At 41.5% G+C, this 16,785-nt stretch overlaps 2 protein-coding genes across 3 annotated transcripts; one reads left to right on the top strand and one right to left on the bottom strand.

The window, feature by feature from the left end:
* Positions 1 to 3,147: 3,147 nt before the first annotated feature.
* r3hcc1l (R3H domain and coiled-coil containing 1-like) lies at positions 3,148 to 9,727 on the bottom strand. 2 transcript variants are annotated; one of them, XM_071531268.1, is made up of 7 exons: positions 9,704 to 9,727; positions 8,527 to 9,024; positions 8,001 to 8,188; positions 7,404 to 7,474; positions 7,156 to 7,251; positions 6,803 to 6,943; positions 3,148 to 5,778 (listed from the first exon to the last, which is right to left on the bottom strand). In XM_071531268.1, exons 2-7 carry the CDS (start codon positions 8,995 to 8,997, stop codon positions 5,726 to 5,728), a joined length of 1,020 nt encoding a protein of 339 aa, XP_071387369.1. In that variant the 5' UTR covers positions 8,998 to 9,024; positions 9,704 to 9,727; the 3' UTR covers positions 3,148 to 5,725. The 2 variants fall into 2 exon arrangements, with proteins under 2 accessions (XP_071387369.1, XP_071387362.1); XM_071531261.1 differs by lacking the exon at positions 9,704 to 9,727 and adding an exon at positions 9,439 to 9,583.
* A 131-nt stretch (positions 9,728 to 9,858) lies between these two features.
* On the top strand, positions 9,859 to 15,427 carry crtac1a (cartilage acidic protein 1a). The gene is made up of 14 exons (XM_071531138.1): positions 9,859 to 9,958; positions 11,066 to 11,271; positions 11,442 to 11,638; positions 11,739 to 11,875; positions 12,111 to 12,267; positions 12,356 to 12,490; positions 13,135 to 13,271; positions 13,398 to 13,534; positions 13,647 to 13,729; positions 13,962 to 14,062; positions 14,180 to 14,348; positions 14,586 to 14,725; positions 15,027 to 15,066; positions 15,185 to 15,427. The coding sequence occupies exons 2-14, from the start codon at positions 11,075 to 11,077 to the stop codon at positions 15,190 to 15,192; spliced, it is 1,638 nt and encodes a 545-aa protein (XP_071387239.1). The 5' UTR covers positions 9,859 to 9,958; positions 11,066 to 11,074; the 3' UTR covers positions 15,193 to 15,427.
* Positions 15,428 to 16,785: the final 1,358 nt, after the last annotated feature.

Below are 16,785 nucleotides of genomic sequence, written 5' to 3'. Positions count from 1 at the left end.
TATGATAAATATTTTTACTTGTTTGTTCTTTATCTGTCAAACGTTGGCAACATCACACAAGATCTGGTTGTACCGCGGTGTTGCGCCTTCAACAGTACTTGGTAATGGTAGTGAAAGAATAAACATCAGATTGTCAAACTGTATGGTTATTTGGGGCATGGTTATTTGATTGCACAGTTTACTAATGTAGAGGGAAGACAGAAAAGATTAATGTTGCAATTTCCTCAACAGCTCTTAAAAAAAGGGTTAAATGAGTATGGGAGAATGATTCCCTTATTTAATTGACTATACAATAAAAAATATATATAACATAATGAAGTTTTACCTTAACAAAAGTAGAGTAACCAGTTTATGCAGTGGTTCCTTTAAGGTTGACAGCCTAATCCCAACAGCATTTTTGCTGCTCCATTTAAACTCTATTGCTGGCTTCAGCCATTCAACAGACTCCACAGTCTCAACCATCAACTGGGTTTCCCATCCTTTCCCAGGGAGCCTGAGCTAACCCGTGTTTTATGGTTGTTTCCAACCTCACTGCCGCTGATGAACACATACAAACACACACTGGAAACTCTCACAGCTGCCCATAGACTATGCTTTAAATATGTTACTTATTCTGGTCTCATTTTTTCCTCTCGTGAGTTGACACGGAATTTGTATGTTAATTTTCACATTCTACAGGTAAAAACAAAAGACAGCCTGCGCAACCACAAGAGGTAATTTACTTTTGTAAATGCAGTTGTTCAAAAGTTTATGTGGGAATGACAACAAGAGCTTTGATAGTGCAGATATCCACACTGGCGATCTCACTAACCCTATTGCTGCCCATTTCAAACAGGCCAATCAACCCATCACAGCATTTACCTACGTATTGTGGGATTTGAAAAGGTGACACTGTCTAGACGGGGTGAGACTTAAAGGAAGCTCTCCTTAAAAGAGAGGCATACTGGCCTTCAGAGCTCTAGACATATGGAACTAGTTTTGGTTTAGATGATGAACTTGACCTATCTATATTTCTGTAAATGAAAGGTAAAAGAGTAATGTTACACTGATGTTGTGTTCCATCACCCGATTATGCTATTTCACATACTGATAGTCTGTCAATGTTAAAGATCATGTATTGCCCTGTTACAGATTTGCATACTGATATAGTGTCATAGTTGAAGGTGAATGTCCTAATGGTGATGGTATTGTTGAGTCATTCATCTTTTTAACTTTGTAGCTAAAAAATGTATTGTCCGCTTTTCCTCATCCTCTCTCTCTCTCTCTCTCTCTCTCTCTCTCTCTCTCTCTCTCTCTCTGGCCCTGCCCCCCTTCTCCATGCTGGCTCCCCCTCCTTGTCTTATACAGTATCTCCTATAGCAGTTGTTGATTAACCTGTGGGGCGGTTTCACATAATTCCAATGGGCACACAAGGTGTGGCTGATTAGCCCATCAGTGGTGAGGGGTATAAAACACACCCAGCATGTTTTGTATTTTTGTATGTCTTGATAAAGGTCGGCCAAAATGTCGCCAGAGACAGAATAAAGCAGAGTTCATAACGTGTGTGTGTGGGAGTATGTTTTTTTTTTGGTTTTTTTTCAAAATAGAAGACAAGCCAAAATAAAAAAATTAGGGAGAAAAAGTACATGGTATTATCACAAGAAACTTCAGAATAAATACATTTCTTTGTGACAGTGGCTCCATAACAGGTGCATTTTAATGCATGGTTTCTGGCTACTCATTTTCTTGAGGCCAAGGATACTACTCAGTACTAATATGCTGATTTAAAAGATCATCTACCTCCACAGTGTCCCTGGTGCTGTTTCAGAAGAATCACATCTGTTATTGAGAGGCCAATATATCCTAGAGATATAATTAATTATATCCTAGAGCAAACCACTCTGATGCTACTGTTCAAGAACGTATTGATTGTTATGGTGACAATCAAACTTTTTGATTATACTGTTAGTAAGCAGTGCTTAGAATTACCCCACCCCCCATAATTAAAGGTACAGTGCATTCTCAATTTCATGGTAGAATTTGACAAAGCTATTACTATTACAAATTATTAACCCTAACGCCCTTTGAAAAACTCTCCCTCTGGTTGTCAACAGAATCAGACAGATTTGGAATTCCAATATAGTTCCTGGTGTAAATGATGCCACCTGCACCCAGGTTTTATTGAACTCTCTGATTGGTCGACAGTCTGCATAGTTAATCAGGTGTCCCATAGTCTGTCGTACAAAAGCCAGCTAGCTACTTGCCAAACTAGCCAAAATCTCTATGCCTCCATTGTTGCTGGGTGCTGAAGTTCCAACACTGGATATTTGTTCCCCAAAGATAGAAATACTGGCTGCAGTGGAGGAACAATCATAGGGAAGGTTCCGCTCTCACTCAGTCCAACAAGTTTTGTACCATCTAGCCATCAAAAACTGACAAAAATAAAATAAAATCAACTAATTGTGTTGCTTTTCCAGAGTTTAAATCATTGCACTGGATCTTGAAAGATGATTGGATTTATTCTATGTCGGGAAATGCACCACAGAACTACCAGAGTCGTTTGTTGTGGTGGGAGACATTACATTATTCCTTCATTTTGACCATAACTGTGTTTATGTGTTTATGTATGTCTCATCCTTACAAATCCAATATTTAATTTGCTCCATGACACAACGGCCCTTTTAGGCTGCATGTCTAGGGCAAAGTTGGCACTTGAAACCACCACTTGCTTAGTAGTGGTTTGTGTTTGTGTACTTAATCTAATGATTGTGTATGTGGCACCCAGTAGGCAGCTCTGTGGTGAATCACCTCCTCGTAAAGCCTCAGTAAAGCTTGAGATTATGGGCAGGGCTCAGATCTCACACGATGCTGGTAAAGAGCAGTGAAGAGCAGCTATAGGCCAAAGGGCTGGGCTGAGGCCAGCTGGCAGGCCGTATGTAGTTCAGCTGGGGGAACACAACAGCACACAGGGAGGTCCACTTGTTGACTCAGGGTGAAAATAGGTGTACATTTGCTCAGATTCCCCATTGGAAGTAATTTTTAGAAGTAGGTTTCCGAAAGAGAAAGTCACATGTGCATTGAGACCAGCAGTGTCGCCTTACTGACTGGAACAGTGACAAATACCCAGGAGTAATCAAAAAGGATTTATTAAATCACAAATTAGAGGAACACAAGATCTGACCATTTACAAACAAAAAAAATAGGAACACAATGCACTTCCAAAACTTTTCACAAATGTTAAGCTTCAACTGCAAGCTAAAGCAATAACAAATCAGTATACCTATTTGGTTTTTATTCTTTAGTCTTTTAGAGAGGTTTTGGTGACTAGACATAAAAGATACCTGATACTTAAAGAGTCCTTGATACTACAGTAAATCACAACTAAAATACACAGAGATGGCTATGAAAAATTAATTAATAAAAAAAAAAAAACAGTATCTTTTTTTATTCAAAGGACTTTCCCAAGCTCTTTCCAAACTCTTATCAGCTATATGCATAATGTTTAAATGACACAATAGTCAGATCAAATTACCATATTAACTTCACTGTCATGTAAGAGGCAAGTGGTTCTAATTTTCCATGTTACCGAAATGTTACCCGTCATGTTGACACCAAATATTTCATGACAAAAGGACTATAATTGTTAATGTCAATGTGATCTACTGGTTCAATCATGTAGTCATATATATATATATGACTGATGAATACATGATGGTATTCTGCAGGTTTGCAGAATTTCGTCTGTAAAGTTAAAAGTAACGTATTGGGGACACTGATGACAACAAACATAAATTCCTTACTCCTAATGCTGAATTCAGAAATCCTGCTATACACAAATACATCTTTGGAAATTGTGTATCTATGGGAAGAGATTAGTGGCAGCAGAGATTGTACTTACATAAATAAATAAAAAACTGATTTGTTGAATAAATTCACACAAAAGTTGAATTTGTAAGGCACACTTTGAAATTGATGGCAGTTTCTTGAAATGAAATGTGATTATTAAAAAATTTAACTTTGAACTATAAGTTCAAATTCGGGTTTCCCAATTCAAATTCAGGTGTCGCAATTCAGATTCAGACACATCCGGGTGCCTCCTCCAAGGCTGCCAGCGATGGGCTCACACTCTTCAATTAGCCAACCACAAGCCATGTGGCACTGTGGCTCACTCAGCTCCTCAGCCAGTGATCAAGTCTTATTCTCCCAACTTGGTTAAAGTGCTGCAGATCCTAGCTGCTAGTACTGGACTGCACAGAAGGCTCAATACATCAGTGTGCTACTCTGCGATCAGCTAGTATGGTTTAAAAGCAATGTATTGCAGCCTGGCAGACCTACAGCAGTTTGCAGCATTGTCATATTTGGATACTTAGCAGTAATAGTGTAGAATACCACCAAAGTATGAAGGACTGAAGTAACAAAGTGTTTTCCTTAAGAAATATACATAATCTTTCAAAAATGTAGGTTCCAGTAATCTAATTAGCCATTATTATACACTACCTACCCAACAGCTAGTAACTAACTAGGCCACATGTTGACATGTTTTTTGATTTGCAACTCTTTTACCAAGTTGAGAAAATAAGACTTGATTATTGGCTGAGGAGATAGACAAGAGACGGTGACAGACACGGCTTGTGGTCGGTTAAGTGAAGTGCTGGAGGCGGCTGCCTTCCAGTCGACACTCGGGAAACAAAAGTCCCCTTGTTCCCCCACGGTTTATGTCTCAGGAAGCTGAATCTGAATTACAAAAGCTGAATTTGAATTAGGACAAATGAACTTGAAATTAAATTCAAATTAAGTTAAATTCAATAATATCACATTCAGTGTCAAGCCATTGCATTTGATTTCAAATTGTATCTTCTATTTTTGAATTATTCAACAAATTTTTTTCAATGAGCGTAATAAATTCAAATTTATGCCACTGAAATAGAATATCTGCTTGCACTAATCTCTTTCCATATGCATCAATTTTTTGTAACCTAACTAAATTAAACAAAGGTTTCCCCTTGACACTGGTCTTGAATATTTTTTGCTCCCCTCACTCCAGGCTAATTTTAACAATATCTTCATTAAACATCTTTGATCAAATGTATATAAAGGAAATTTCAAATCATACAACATGGGACCTTTACAACCTGAAACTTTTGCTGCCCTGGTATTATTACCGACATAAATTGGTGCTAATTTACAGGTGGAATTAATTAGGTCCAATTTTAAAACAGAAGTCCTCTTATATAAAGCCTTTAAATACATTAAAAAAAAGTCTTCCTTTCAGTGAATTAGTTGCCTTTTCCAGATGATTAGGCTATGTGCATGCAGACCTTACAATGTTAGAGATGTAAAAGCACCGTTGGCCCAGAGTCAGTGTGGACAGTGTAGGCTACAGTTCTTCACCTCAGCTCCCAGCTGTGGCTGGGAGGCAACAGTCCCTGGACAAAGTGTGGAGAACACAGGTGAGGTAACAGTGTGAGGATGCTTTTATCTGGTGTAACACTAAGGGCCAACTGACAGTGGATGATGAGATGTTCAGTGGCAGTGGGTGAAGGACTAAGGCAGGAAGTAGGAAAAAAGGGTGAGAATCGAGTTCTGGGGAAGAGCTGTGGTAAGAAGGAGTGGCCGACTGAGAAAAACAGAAGAGGAGTAGGCTGTCCTTTGTCGAGTGTACAGAGAAGGAGAAACAGGGATGTCTTTAGCCCCTGCTGGAGCAAGGAATTTAGTGAAAACAGAGAGGGGGGTAACTTCTTGTCTGTCACTTCCCCTCCCAAGCATCTTCCCTCTGTTTGGCTGCCATGCGCTTTTGTTCTGAAAGATAATAGATAACAGACACATACAGTCAACATCGATCTGCCAAACTCTTACCTAAACCTTTAGTGATTTATCATTAAAAACTCTGATATAACTTTCTTTGCCACATTGTAGAAATTCTACAGACTGGTGCAACAGTCGTAAATTAATCCCTGAATAGGATCCTACGTGGCATCCATTCTGAGCACACAGTGTTCAGCACATGAGGCACTTCTGCACTGACATTCACTGTGCATGTTGTGATCTTAAATAAAGATCATTTAAGATCACAACAGTGCACTCATGCCAAGAACAAAGGACCCATTTTTAGTTTGTGCTGCTCAAGGCCCTGACTTCACCGCTGACTGGCTGTTCACTGGACAGCCACTTGTGGTTTTCTGCGCCTATATACTTACGTTCCTACTGTGAAGGGAAACGGCTGCTATACTGATTATAGACTTGTTATGATCTGCATGGCAATACAGGACAGGAAGGACGGAGAGCAACTTATCTTGGCATCAACTTGCAACTAGTCTAGTCTTGTTTATTTATGGCAACTCTGCTTGCCATTTTCTTTGTAAAGTTTAAAGACAGCACCCACTAGTGGTGGAAACCTTGTGATGCAAACATTGGGACTGTCAGACATGGGTTGTTGTTTTTGTAAACATTTATTTATCCAGGGAAGGTTGACTGAGCACCCATGCTGTTTTTCAATGACACCCTCCTTGAAACTCACGCATTTACACCCATTCACACCTGGGAGCTGCCCAGTACAACTGCAGCATGCCACTGTTGGCCAAAGACCAGCTCGACTGGAGTGATTGTGGTCCATGTACCTCAACACTAGGTGTCAGGGGAAACAAGAGTGTTTCTCATTCACCTTCACAACACAGATTTTCCCAGCCAGCCCAAGATTAGAACCCACAGCATTTAGGTCACACACCTAAATGCTGTAACCTCTAGGCTACCGCACCGGATGCTACTGCCCATGGTATGGTTCCATGTGCCAGGCGACAATCTCCCTGTGTATGATGTAGCCTACCTCTCGCCTCCTGGAGTTTCTTCCTCTCAGCCTCACGCTCCTCCCTCGGCTGGTTGCTCTTAACACCCAGGGCTCCAATCACCAGCCTGCGGGCCAGCGCTGCACTCGTTTGGGGTCGCTCCTTAGCAGGCAGGAGGTAGTCTTGGGGTGGGAGGACAAGAGAATAAAGACGGATAGAGTTAAAACTTCACTAGATAAATATTAGGTGAAAAAAATAGATAGGAGTAGCTAAGGCCTCTCAGCAGTACCTGGCAGTATATGATGTTAAGTGAGTGGCTGAGGATACATCTCTAAATATCTGAGATACAATGGACAAATTGATGAAAAAATGACAGGACAGTTGTAATATGTACCTGAGCAACTACGAGCCTTAGCCTTGATGGAGGAGGAGGATTTGGAGAGTGGTCGCAACTTCATCAATGGATGTTTGGACCTCAGGGCTTCACGAGCTGAAAAGGGGGAAAAAAATCACGCAAGTCAATATGTTGCTTATAATTAATACATCCCCCAAATCAAAATTTGTAAGATTGTGTTATAAAGAGCGGTTCAAACTTGGGTAAAACATGGTACCTACTTTTACATTAAAAAGTGCTTCACTAACCTGCTATAGGGCTAGAGAAGAGGCCCAGGGCATGAGTTTCATCAATCCACTGGATGTCAAAGCCCCTCTGTCTACACACACACACAAATAGATATACACACACATAAACACACAGTTGGAGGGTTGTGATGAATTCCACAAGTATTTATATTTCCACAAGTTCCCACACTCACTTGGACATCAAATTCAATGACTTTTCAATGACTTTCAAGGTCTTGTTTGGTGAAATTAAAGGACTCAAAATTAGCATGTTTTGGGGTATGACATGACATTGCTCAAAATTAGACATATGGGCCACATATTTTACTCTTTACACTTGTGTAGTCAAGAAATCCTGGTGACATTACTAATTTTAAAACTGCTGCTCTATATGCAAATATCCATCATAGGGTTTTCCTTAAGATACAAGTGTTGTTCCTGGGGTGAAAAGAGGTCCAGAGAGTTGAGGTATCTTGATAAATTCAGGTGCTATATTTTTATTAATTAATCCATTCATTTTTAAACACTTTAAGGGCCTTATTCTATTTTCCTTAAATCCATAAATTTTCATGGATGTATTTTCATGGAACCCTGCTATACACTAGCACAGGTACATACTGGTAGGACTGAAAAAGCTTGAGAAGGTCCTCCGTCTTAAACTCTGGAGGAAACTCGTAGATCTCTACGATGTGAGACAGCTCGTCCTCTGTGAGGTCAATGTCTTCATCTCCATCTCGGTCCATGTTGTAGTAGTCGAACCTGGATTCCTGGATCGACTTTTTCTTTCTACCTTCCTTCACAGCGAGCTGGAAGGTTGAGGGAGGCGTGAGGACGGATGAGGACAGATGGGAGATGAGGATCAGGAATTGGAAGGAGGAAGAAGGGGTTTATGTGGCATGAAGTGGAGGAGAAGAAAATTTGGAGGCAATTTGTTTAGAGGCTATGAAGAAAGAGAAAAGAGATACTGCTTTGCAAAATACCTAAACAAATTACATTAATACTAATTATATACTTTCACTATCCCTTCCCCTCCACCAGAGGAAGAGCTGAAAAATCAAATGGGGCAAAGACAGGTGGTCACTTCACATATAGGCCCAGAACTTAACCCACTTTACACCAACTGCACTAAAAATGTATCACTCACCTCTTCAAACAGGTGTGGATCCAGACAATCCCCATCATCGTTGAACATGGTGTCCCAACTGTCTTCCTCATTTTCTGCTTCCAGATGCGAGGCAAGCTCTGCGTCTGCTTCCTGATTGGCTGAGGCGGGCTGTCCATCAATCTGCGTCTCTGCATCTTGTAACCGGTCATCTTTCTCACCAGTTTCGGTGTTACCATTCTGTAACACGCCCCCATCATCTTCTCCTCCGACAGGCGCCGCCGCCTTGTCCCCTGCTCCAGCCTTGTCCTTCTTGTTCTTGGCATTCTTTCGCGCCTTGTCTGTGTAGCGAGGCCTGGGTCTTGGTTTTACTTCTCCCTGAGCTTGGGGCTTGTCCTTGGGGGCATCTTGTCGTTTCTTCGGCATGTAGAGGACCTTATCTGGCCTCTTTGAGGGGGTCGTGGTCGAAGGCTGGGCTGGAGCACTTTCTTCCTTGGGCTGGTCCAACTCCATTGGTAAATGTTGCTATTCAAACAACATCTAGATCAACGGGGAAAGGAGAGAGGAGAAAACATGTCATCAAGCAGCAGAAGCTAAAACTAAGTCATGTCATGCCATAATGCTTTCCTTTAACGTTAATAAATTATTCTCAGTCTCGTGAGTTTTGGTTTTGTTGAATGACTGCATAAATATATTTTAAATCTCAACGACGTTAGCACAGTCCAAGATTTATACCGGTGAAATTAAGATCATTACAGTGCTAGCAAGCTTTGTGAGCATTTTAGCTAACGTTACTCTCGGATGTTAACTGCATGTAAATTATGAATGGTGTTCATTCAAGACGCACATATACGGTTCATTTCGGTCTACTTAAGAATCTTATTCTATTAGTTTAATTTCAATTCAGTCATATTTAACCGTAATTTTAGCACAATAGTTTGTCTTTTCGCTCACCCGTGTTTGTTTAGGTTTAAGAGATTTTCGTCGCACTGCTGACGCAAGTGTGGAGGAAGTCGCAAAGCATTATGGGTGATGGTGTTACTTGTATGGCGCAGCCAGCAGAAACACTCCGGGACGAGCTAATATGTTTACTGTTTTCCACTGGTGATTTTTGAATGAAATACGCATTGTAGTTATAGAGCATGGTTTTCTGACCTAGCAAGCATTATTATCTTCTTATTTCCATGCCGTCGCTTTAATGTATTTGTTCAGCACTTACCTTCATGAACATCCGTCTCTGGAGTGCACGCCCAAAGTACCATGGGGCATGGCCATTGGTCTAAGCACCAATTATTCAGATAGCTCTTCTCTGATTGGCCAAACAGTTACACAAGCTGTTGTGTAAAATTTAAAGACACAAGTTGTATAACGCTAAAATATTGTCTCTACCAAAATTGATGAGAAGACGGTGCAGGGGCCTTTCGCGTTGCCGCAGCGAATTAAATCAAATTTCGTCTCCACACATTGATATCAGGTAAGCCGGTATTTAGCCTGTGAGGACACATTATTTGCATGGTAAGAGGAATGAAACCCTCTGCAGCAGGACTGTGGTCAGGATCAGGCAGGAATGACGAATAAATGATGCATATAGCAAATGTATTCCATATGATTAGCAACATTATCGATCAAATGGGAAATCATGTGTTTTGTGACAAAGCGCGTAACATCTCATAACTCATAACATCTACCTGTACACCCAGAATGCTACACAGTTAAAGAAATTATGTGTGTGTGTGTGTGTGTGTGTGTGTGTGTGTTAGAGAGAGAGTGAGAGAGACATTTAATGACACTGTGTTCACTGATGTATTCGCGACCACACGCAGACAGCCTTGTTGTAACTGCTAATGTAACAGCTTCACATTAATACACCAATAACATCAATCAGTTGGTACAGTTGGTAGCTAATTGTGTGATTATAGCCTACAGTTAACTAATAACTTTCCTATTAATGTAATGGAAATTTCTAGCCGTTAATGTAATAACTTGTGACTGCTAACATCATAATTTTTGCATTATTCGATTTCATTATAATACCATAGGAAGGCTGAAATGTTCAGTTTTCAAAACTGAACAGAACTTCTAATTTAATCCAAGTAAAAATTCAATACACAACTGTCACCTATTAGCCAATAAGGCTATTAACTGTGGTTCTACATCTAAAAGAGGCCTTTGGTGATACATTTTATTACATTTCACAGGATTGTGACACTTAGCTGCAAACTGTTATTATGTTAATGGGAAGTCATTACACAGAAATTTGTAACAAGCTTTTCTGAAATTTCCATGCTGAAAATAATTGTAATAACTCTGCCTCAACGTCTATTTACCAGTGGTGGAGGCAGCGCCTTGCACGCTACTGAATAAAAGTGCGTGATAGTTTGGCTCTAATGAGCTGTGATACCATACTGTATCTCTATGCATGATACTGACTTAAGAATAATGTGCTGCTGCTGTACTCTGCTCCAGGACATGAAAACTCCACATTGTAATTCCATCCTGCTCTTTACAAAGAATTCAATGATTCTCATCTGCATGTTGAATTAAAATGAAAGACCCACACATGCTCTCTATGTCCCTCCAGGTTGTAGTGATGTGGGGTTCAAGTCTGTGGCTCCTCCTCCTCGGACTCTGGCAGCAGTCCCTCGCCCAGAGCTCTGAGCCCATGTTTCAGATCGTGACAGAGACAGTACTCCCCCCTGACAGTCTGCACAATCCCACACAGCTCAATTATGGGATGGCTGTAACGGACGTAGACGGTGACGGAGACCTGGAAGTGGTGGTGGCTGGGTGAGTGTGAAAATAGTTAATGATTGAGGGATGGAGGGACGGGCGAAGGAGTGTTTCATGGTAGGAGAAAGGGGCTGTTTGGTGTTTTCCCACTTCATGTTCAATTTGTCAGAATTCCAGCGGAAATACCCGAGTAAAGCGAGCACACCAAACCTCTGTGATGTCCTCAGGTATAACGGGCCCAACCTGGTGCTGAAGTACGACCGCAGTCAGAACAGGTTAGTGAACATCGCTGTGGATGACCGCAACTCTCCGTTCTACGCCCTGAGGGACACGGCGGGGAACGCTATCGGAGTCACCGCCTGCGATGTGGACGGAGACGGGCGCGAGGAGATCTACTTCCTCAACACAAACAATGCTTACTCTGGTAAACACTGCATTCTTAATCACAAGCTCCCCTGCAGCCACCAGTAGAATAAACGTAGACTAAATTTATCTTATGATAACTGATTCGTTTCCCGTGGCAGGGCGGGCAAGTTACTCGGACAAGCTCTTCAAGTTTCGTAATGGCCGCTTTGAGGATCTGTTGAGCGATGATGTCAACGTGCGTCGTGGCGTGGCTAATCGCATGGCGGGGCGGTCTGTGGCGTGTGTCGATAGGAAGGTCAGTAAACACGCTCTGTCAGCCCATGTGCAAAGTCAGCAAAATGTCATGCTTTGTTCCTCGCTTTTCAATCTTTCTGATCTCTGAACTTTACTGTCACCCCCTCCTCCATCCCTTTGATTCTTCACATCTTCTCACCTTCTCTCAAGTCTCTAGTTCCTCCCAAAATGCTTCTCTCACTTTCTCTCAATTCCCTCTTCTAAACCTTTTGCCTAAACGTCTTTTCACACTGCAGGGTAAAGGCCGTTACGCAGTCTATGTAGCCAACTATGCCAGTGGCAACGTCGGTCCCCATGCTCTCATAGAGATGGATGAGGCTGCCAGCGATGTGACCAAGGGCGTCATCGCTCTGTCTGACGTAGCTGCCGAGGCCGGGGTCAACAAGTTCACAGGTCAGGGGGTCAGGAGGTCACACACATCATGGGGAAGCGTGTGATGTTTTCAATGAACTGCAGCGTTCACAGTTTGCTTGTTCTGCAGGTGGGCGGGGCGTGGCGGTCGGACCAATCCTCAGCCAGAAGATGTCGGATGTGTTCTGTGACAACGAGAACGGACCCAACTTCCTGTTCAAGAACAATGGAGACGGGACGTTTGTTGACATGGCCACACAGGCAGGTGTGTATGAGGAGGGATGAGAGGAAGCTGAAAAGCAGATATGGGGTGGAAAATTCTTTTAATTAAGGTCATTTTTTAAGGTCATTTTCTGTCCTTGAGAATTTATATTTTTGCGCCACTACATTTCACAGCAAATACGCTAAATTTTGCCCTGCTATAGCCTATGTTAATCTAGTACCTGGTGGTACTAGTTACTTTTATTATCTAAAAAAAATGGTATTGCATGTGACTACTTCATAAAAATGCTGCATTTTCTTACTTCTAGTCAGAAGAAGTAAAAAAGTCAGTCATCAGCTGTAGCATTAACTGGCATGTTCATAAATATTTGAAATACAGCTGTTCTCCATAGCTTTCAAACACTATGAAATGTCAAATAAAAAATATTATATACTTTCATATTGAACAAAAAAGAGAAAAAAATCAATCCTTAGTCCCTACAACCCAGTTTAACGATAGGAAGTATTCGATTATGGTGATGACCACAACACAGAGAAGCATATTCTGGGTTTACTCTTGGTTCATTCGTATTTGAAAGTTTATTTTTTGGATATGTGGCAAAAAGAAAATAGTAAGTTAGAGTAAATAGATCATTTTTTCCAACAATGGCTGTACGATAGCCTGTAACACTGTGTCACCCTCTTTAGGTGTGGAGGACCGGTACCAGCATGGCAGAGGATTAGCACTAGCTGACTTCAACGGCGATGGAAAGACAGACATTGTCTACGGCAACTGGAATGGCCCACACAGACTTTTCCTGCAGGGCAGCGATTACAAGTTCCGGGTAAGGAAAGGGAACACGATAGCAGTGGGAAATGGAAAAGGAGTGAGTGGCAGATAAAATAGTAAAAGATAAAAGGGAAAGAATCTGATATAGGATGACTCAACTGTAATGTGTTCTCCTGTCCAGAACATCGCCACTACAGCATTTGCCGCCCCCTCCCCTATCCGCACAGTCATCGCTGCTGACTTTGATAATGACAAGGAGCTGGAAGTGTTTTTCAACAACATCGCCTACAGAGGCAACGCCCCGAACAAGGTCTTCAGGTAACATCTCAATCATATTAAGTTCCAAAAATACACATCCAATACTGGTATACTGTTTACAATATTAGCTATCCTGAGAACCGTGTGTGTGTGTGTGTGTGTGTGTGTGCAGGGTGTCAAGGAGAGCTGATGCAGATCCTTTGATCCAGGAGCTGAATGTGGGAGATGCTGCGGAGCCGCAGGGGCGAGGCACAGGTCAACACTTCTATCTCTAATCTCATAACAGAGGGCAGCGGTCTCAGAATTAGTTGTGACAACACATTTTTTTTTTTTTTTCAGTTTTATTCCCTAAAATGAATAAACACTCACTATGTGCTAGCTCTCCCTTTGGATTAGATTAACACTGACATAATGGTCAGATAAACACCACAGCAGGGTTGTTATGTAAGCCAGTGCAGTGAAAGGCTGCTGTCTCTGTGGTGGACAGGTGGCACTGTGACAGACTTGGATGGCGACGGACAGCTGGACCTGCTGCTGGCACATGGAGAGAGCGCCTCCCAGCCAATCTCTGTCTTCAAGGTCAAACAGGTGTGTGTGTGTGTGTGTTTGTGAATGAGTGAGTGAGTGAAAGAGAGAGAGAATCTGGCATAATCCCTGTTCATTGGGCTCTAACCTTCTGCAAACTGTACCTGTCAATCTTGTCAGGGTTCATCCAATAACTGGCTGCGAGTGATCCCTCGCACGCAGTTTGGCTCTTTTGCCCGGGGTGCCAAGGTAACGGCCTTCACCAATCAGAGTGGAGCTCACACACGCATCATTGACGGAGGCTCAGGCTACCTGTGTGAGATGGAGCCTGTCGCCCACTTTGGTTTAGGTAACTTCCTTTCCACTTTTCTTCATAAATTCTTAAAGAAGATGTGTCATTTTCAGCACACATGTATTTCTAGAAAATGGACAATACACATTACTGTTACTTTTCATCAAAATTAAGTGTGATGTCCCATGACACACAGGGGGACTGAAAAGGACATATTTTCCTCCTGTGGTGTAAGGATTTTCCTCAATCAGTGATCTAGGATCCGCTCACGATCTTTCTCCTGATAACTCACAGGAGGTGATGAGGTGACCGTACTGGAAGTCTCCTGGCCAGACGGCAGCTCCATGTCTCGCCCCCTTCAGCCTGGTGAAATGAACTCGGTGGTGGAAGTAGCCTATCCTAAAGAAGGGGGAGTACTTGCCAATGATACGCAGGTACGCACTACGGATCCACGGCATGAACTATGATCACGGGTAACGTTCCAGCCAGTCTCTACAAGTTTGCTTATCCAATGATCCAGGCAACCAACTATTACAAGATTTCAGCATCTAGAATTACTGGGTTTTACTATCTCTCTGTCTCTCTCTCTCTCTCTCTCTCTCTCTCTCTCTCTCTCTCTCCCTGGGTCATTGCCACAGTCCTCAGGCTTTCTTTTACTTCTGCTACTACAAATCTAAATGGACAAAGAGATTTGCTTTGGATATCAATTAATTCCTTTCATCTTTTTTTTTTCAGTGTGGTAAAGGCTTTGCTGTCAAGAATGGCCGCTGTGCAGGTAGGCAAAGCTTTTTGTAACGGATCTTGTGCTTTCAAGATAAATCAAAGAATTTAATCAAACTTTCATTTATTTTATTTTTCATTTTCTTTTGTCTTCCCCATTTATTTTTCTACAGGAATTTGAGGACAGTGACGTGAGATACAATAAAAAAAAATACAAGATTGTCACAGAGAACATGGTTATAAAAGTTCTATTCGTTGTTTTGTTTTTTTCTGTGTTAAGACGGGGCCTTGTCATTTTCTTTACTCTATGAGTAGTTTGACTATCTTTTATGAATGTTTTTTTCTTTTAAACTGTTCATTGTTCAGCTTTGCAACCGGGTTATGATAGTCTTTTATGTGGCAAGCCCCAGTCTCTAAATAAACTGCTTCAAATCAATATGTTGGGTGAGTCAGATTATCATTTCAAAGGTAAAAAATCTGACAGTCTTCTGCATCTCTGGTCACTCCTCCTCTCCTCCCACATACAACCTCATCAGTCCACCCATCAATCTCTAAGGCTGAAACAGATTACAGTTCCTTTTATTTATTATTATTTCAAAAAACACTTAAGTTTCCAAGTGTCCACCTGCAATTCATGCAAAGTCTATTAGCACACATCTCTTCTGTCCTTCTCCCACTCTACCCACTTCACTTATTCATTCCCTATGACTACCATCTCCCTTTAACTTCACTTTCTGTAGTGAAGTCTGTCTTACCTGTCTTTTATCTCTCCTGCTTTTCCATTTTTTGTTGTTGTGCTCCCTCATTCTCTCTCTCCCTCCATGCAGCCCTGGCTCCATTTTACGACGGGGTCCGCTCCGCCTCCGTCTCCACATTTGAAGCCTTCTGGTGGGCAGTTTTACCACAGTGTCTCTTGGTGCTGTCTGCGCTGGCAAATCTGAAGGGATGGTAGCCTTCAGGGTAATGATGATGCTACACTAAAACAGCGTTTCTCAATAATAGTCCTTTGAGGATTACATGAGCACTGTACGTCTAGATAAAGCATCTGATAAAAATGACTTAATCATCCAGCAACGATGTGGCCATTTGTTTTATGATGGACACACTATGTAATCATATCTGGATAGCTGGACATCCTGCAGTCTCCAGGAAGTGGGTTTCTCACATGACCCCCAACCTCTGGACAATACTTCCTGTTTGCTGCTGTGAGCTGGAAGCATGGGAGAGTCACATTATGTTGTAAGTGGTGGTGAAGTGGTAACTGATGTTAAGATTAAAGGTTGGGATCAGTATCACGCCATCCAGTTAGATATCACCCAGCTGAATGTGTTACAGTATGGTGTAACCAGTGCGGTGTGCATGTGAGCATGTGTGAAATAATTCCCTTGCCTGACCAAAGCTTATTACAATGGCTTAGCAAACTTTCTCATCCAAATATTTTCTATCTGATGTATTTTTACTCCATATAATAATAATAATAATAATTTAAACTCTATATTGTCATAATTTTCCTATTATCTAGATTCTAGAATAATGAATGAGCTAATCTTGTGCCCCTACTCCATTACATTGTGCTTTTTACTATATTTAAGTGAATACACTTCCATTCGCTCATTAGTTAATAAAATCAATAAATGTCTTCTGTTACATACATGTTACATACTCATAAAACTGAAGAAACCAAGATGATCAAAAGGAGCTCAAGCATCATCTTGAATGTATATCGATAGAAAGAACCTAAGGTGATAGTTATGTTGTGGATAAAGTGAAAACA

The sequence above is a fragment of the Centroberyx affinis genome, unplaced genomic scaffold (assembly GCF_046629955.1).
Source record: "Centroberyx affinis isolate AG114_WGS23_722 - 3 ecotype Tasmania unplaced genomic scaffold, CSIRO-AGI_Caff_v1 ptg000141l_1, whole genome shotgun sequence".
Lineage (NCBI taxonomy): Eukaryota > Metazoa > Chordata > Actinopteri > Beryciformes > Berycidae > Centroberyx > Centroberyx affinis.
This window is presented reverse-complemented; position numbering and strand designations above follow the sequence as displayed.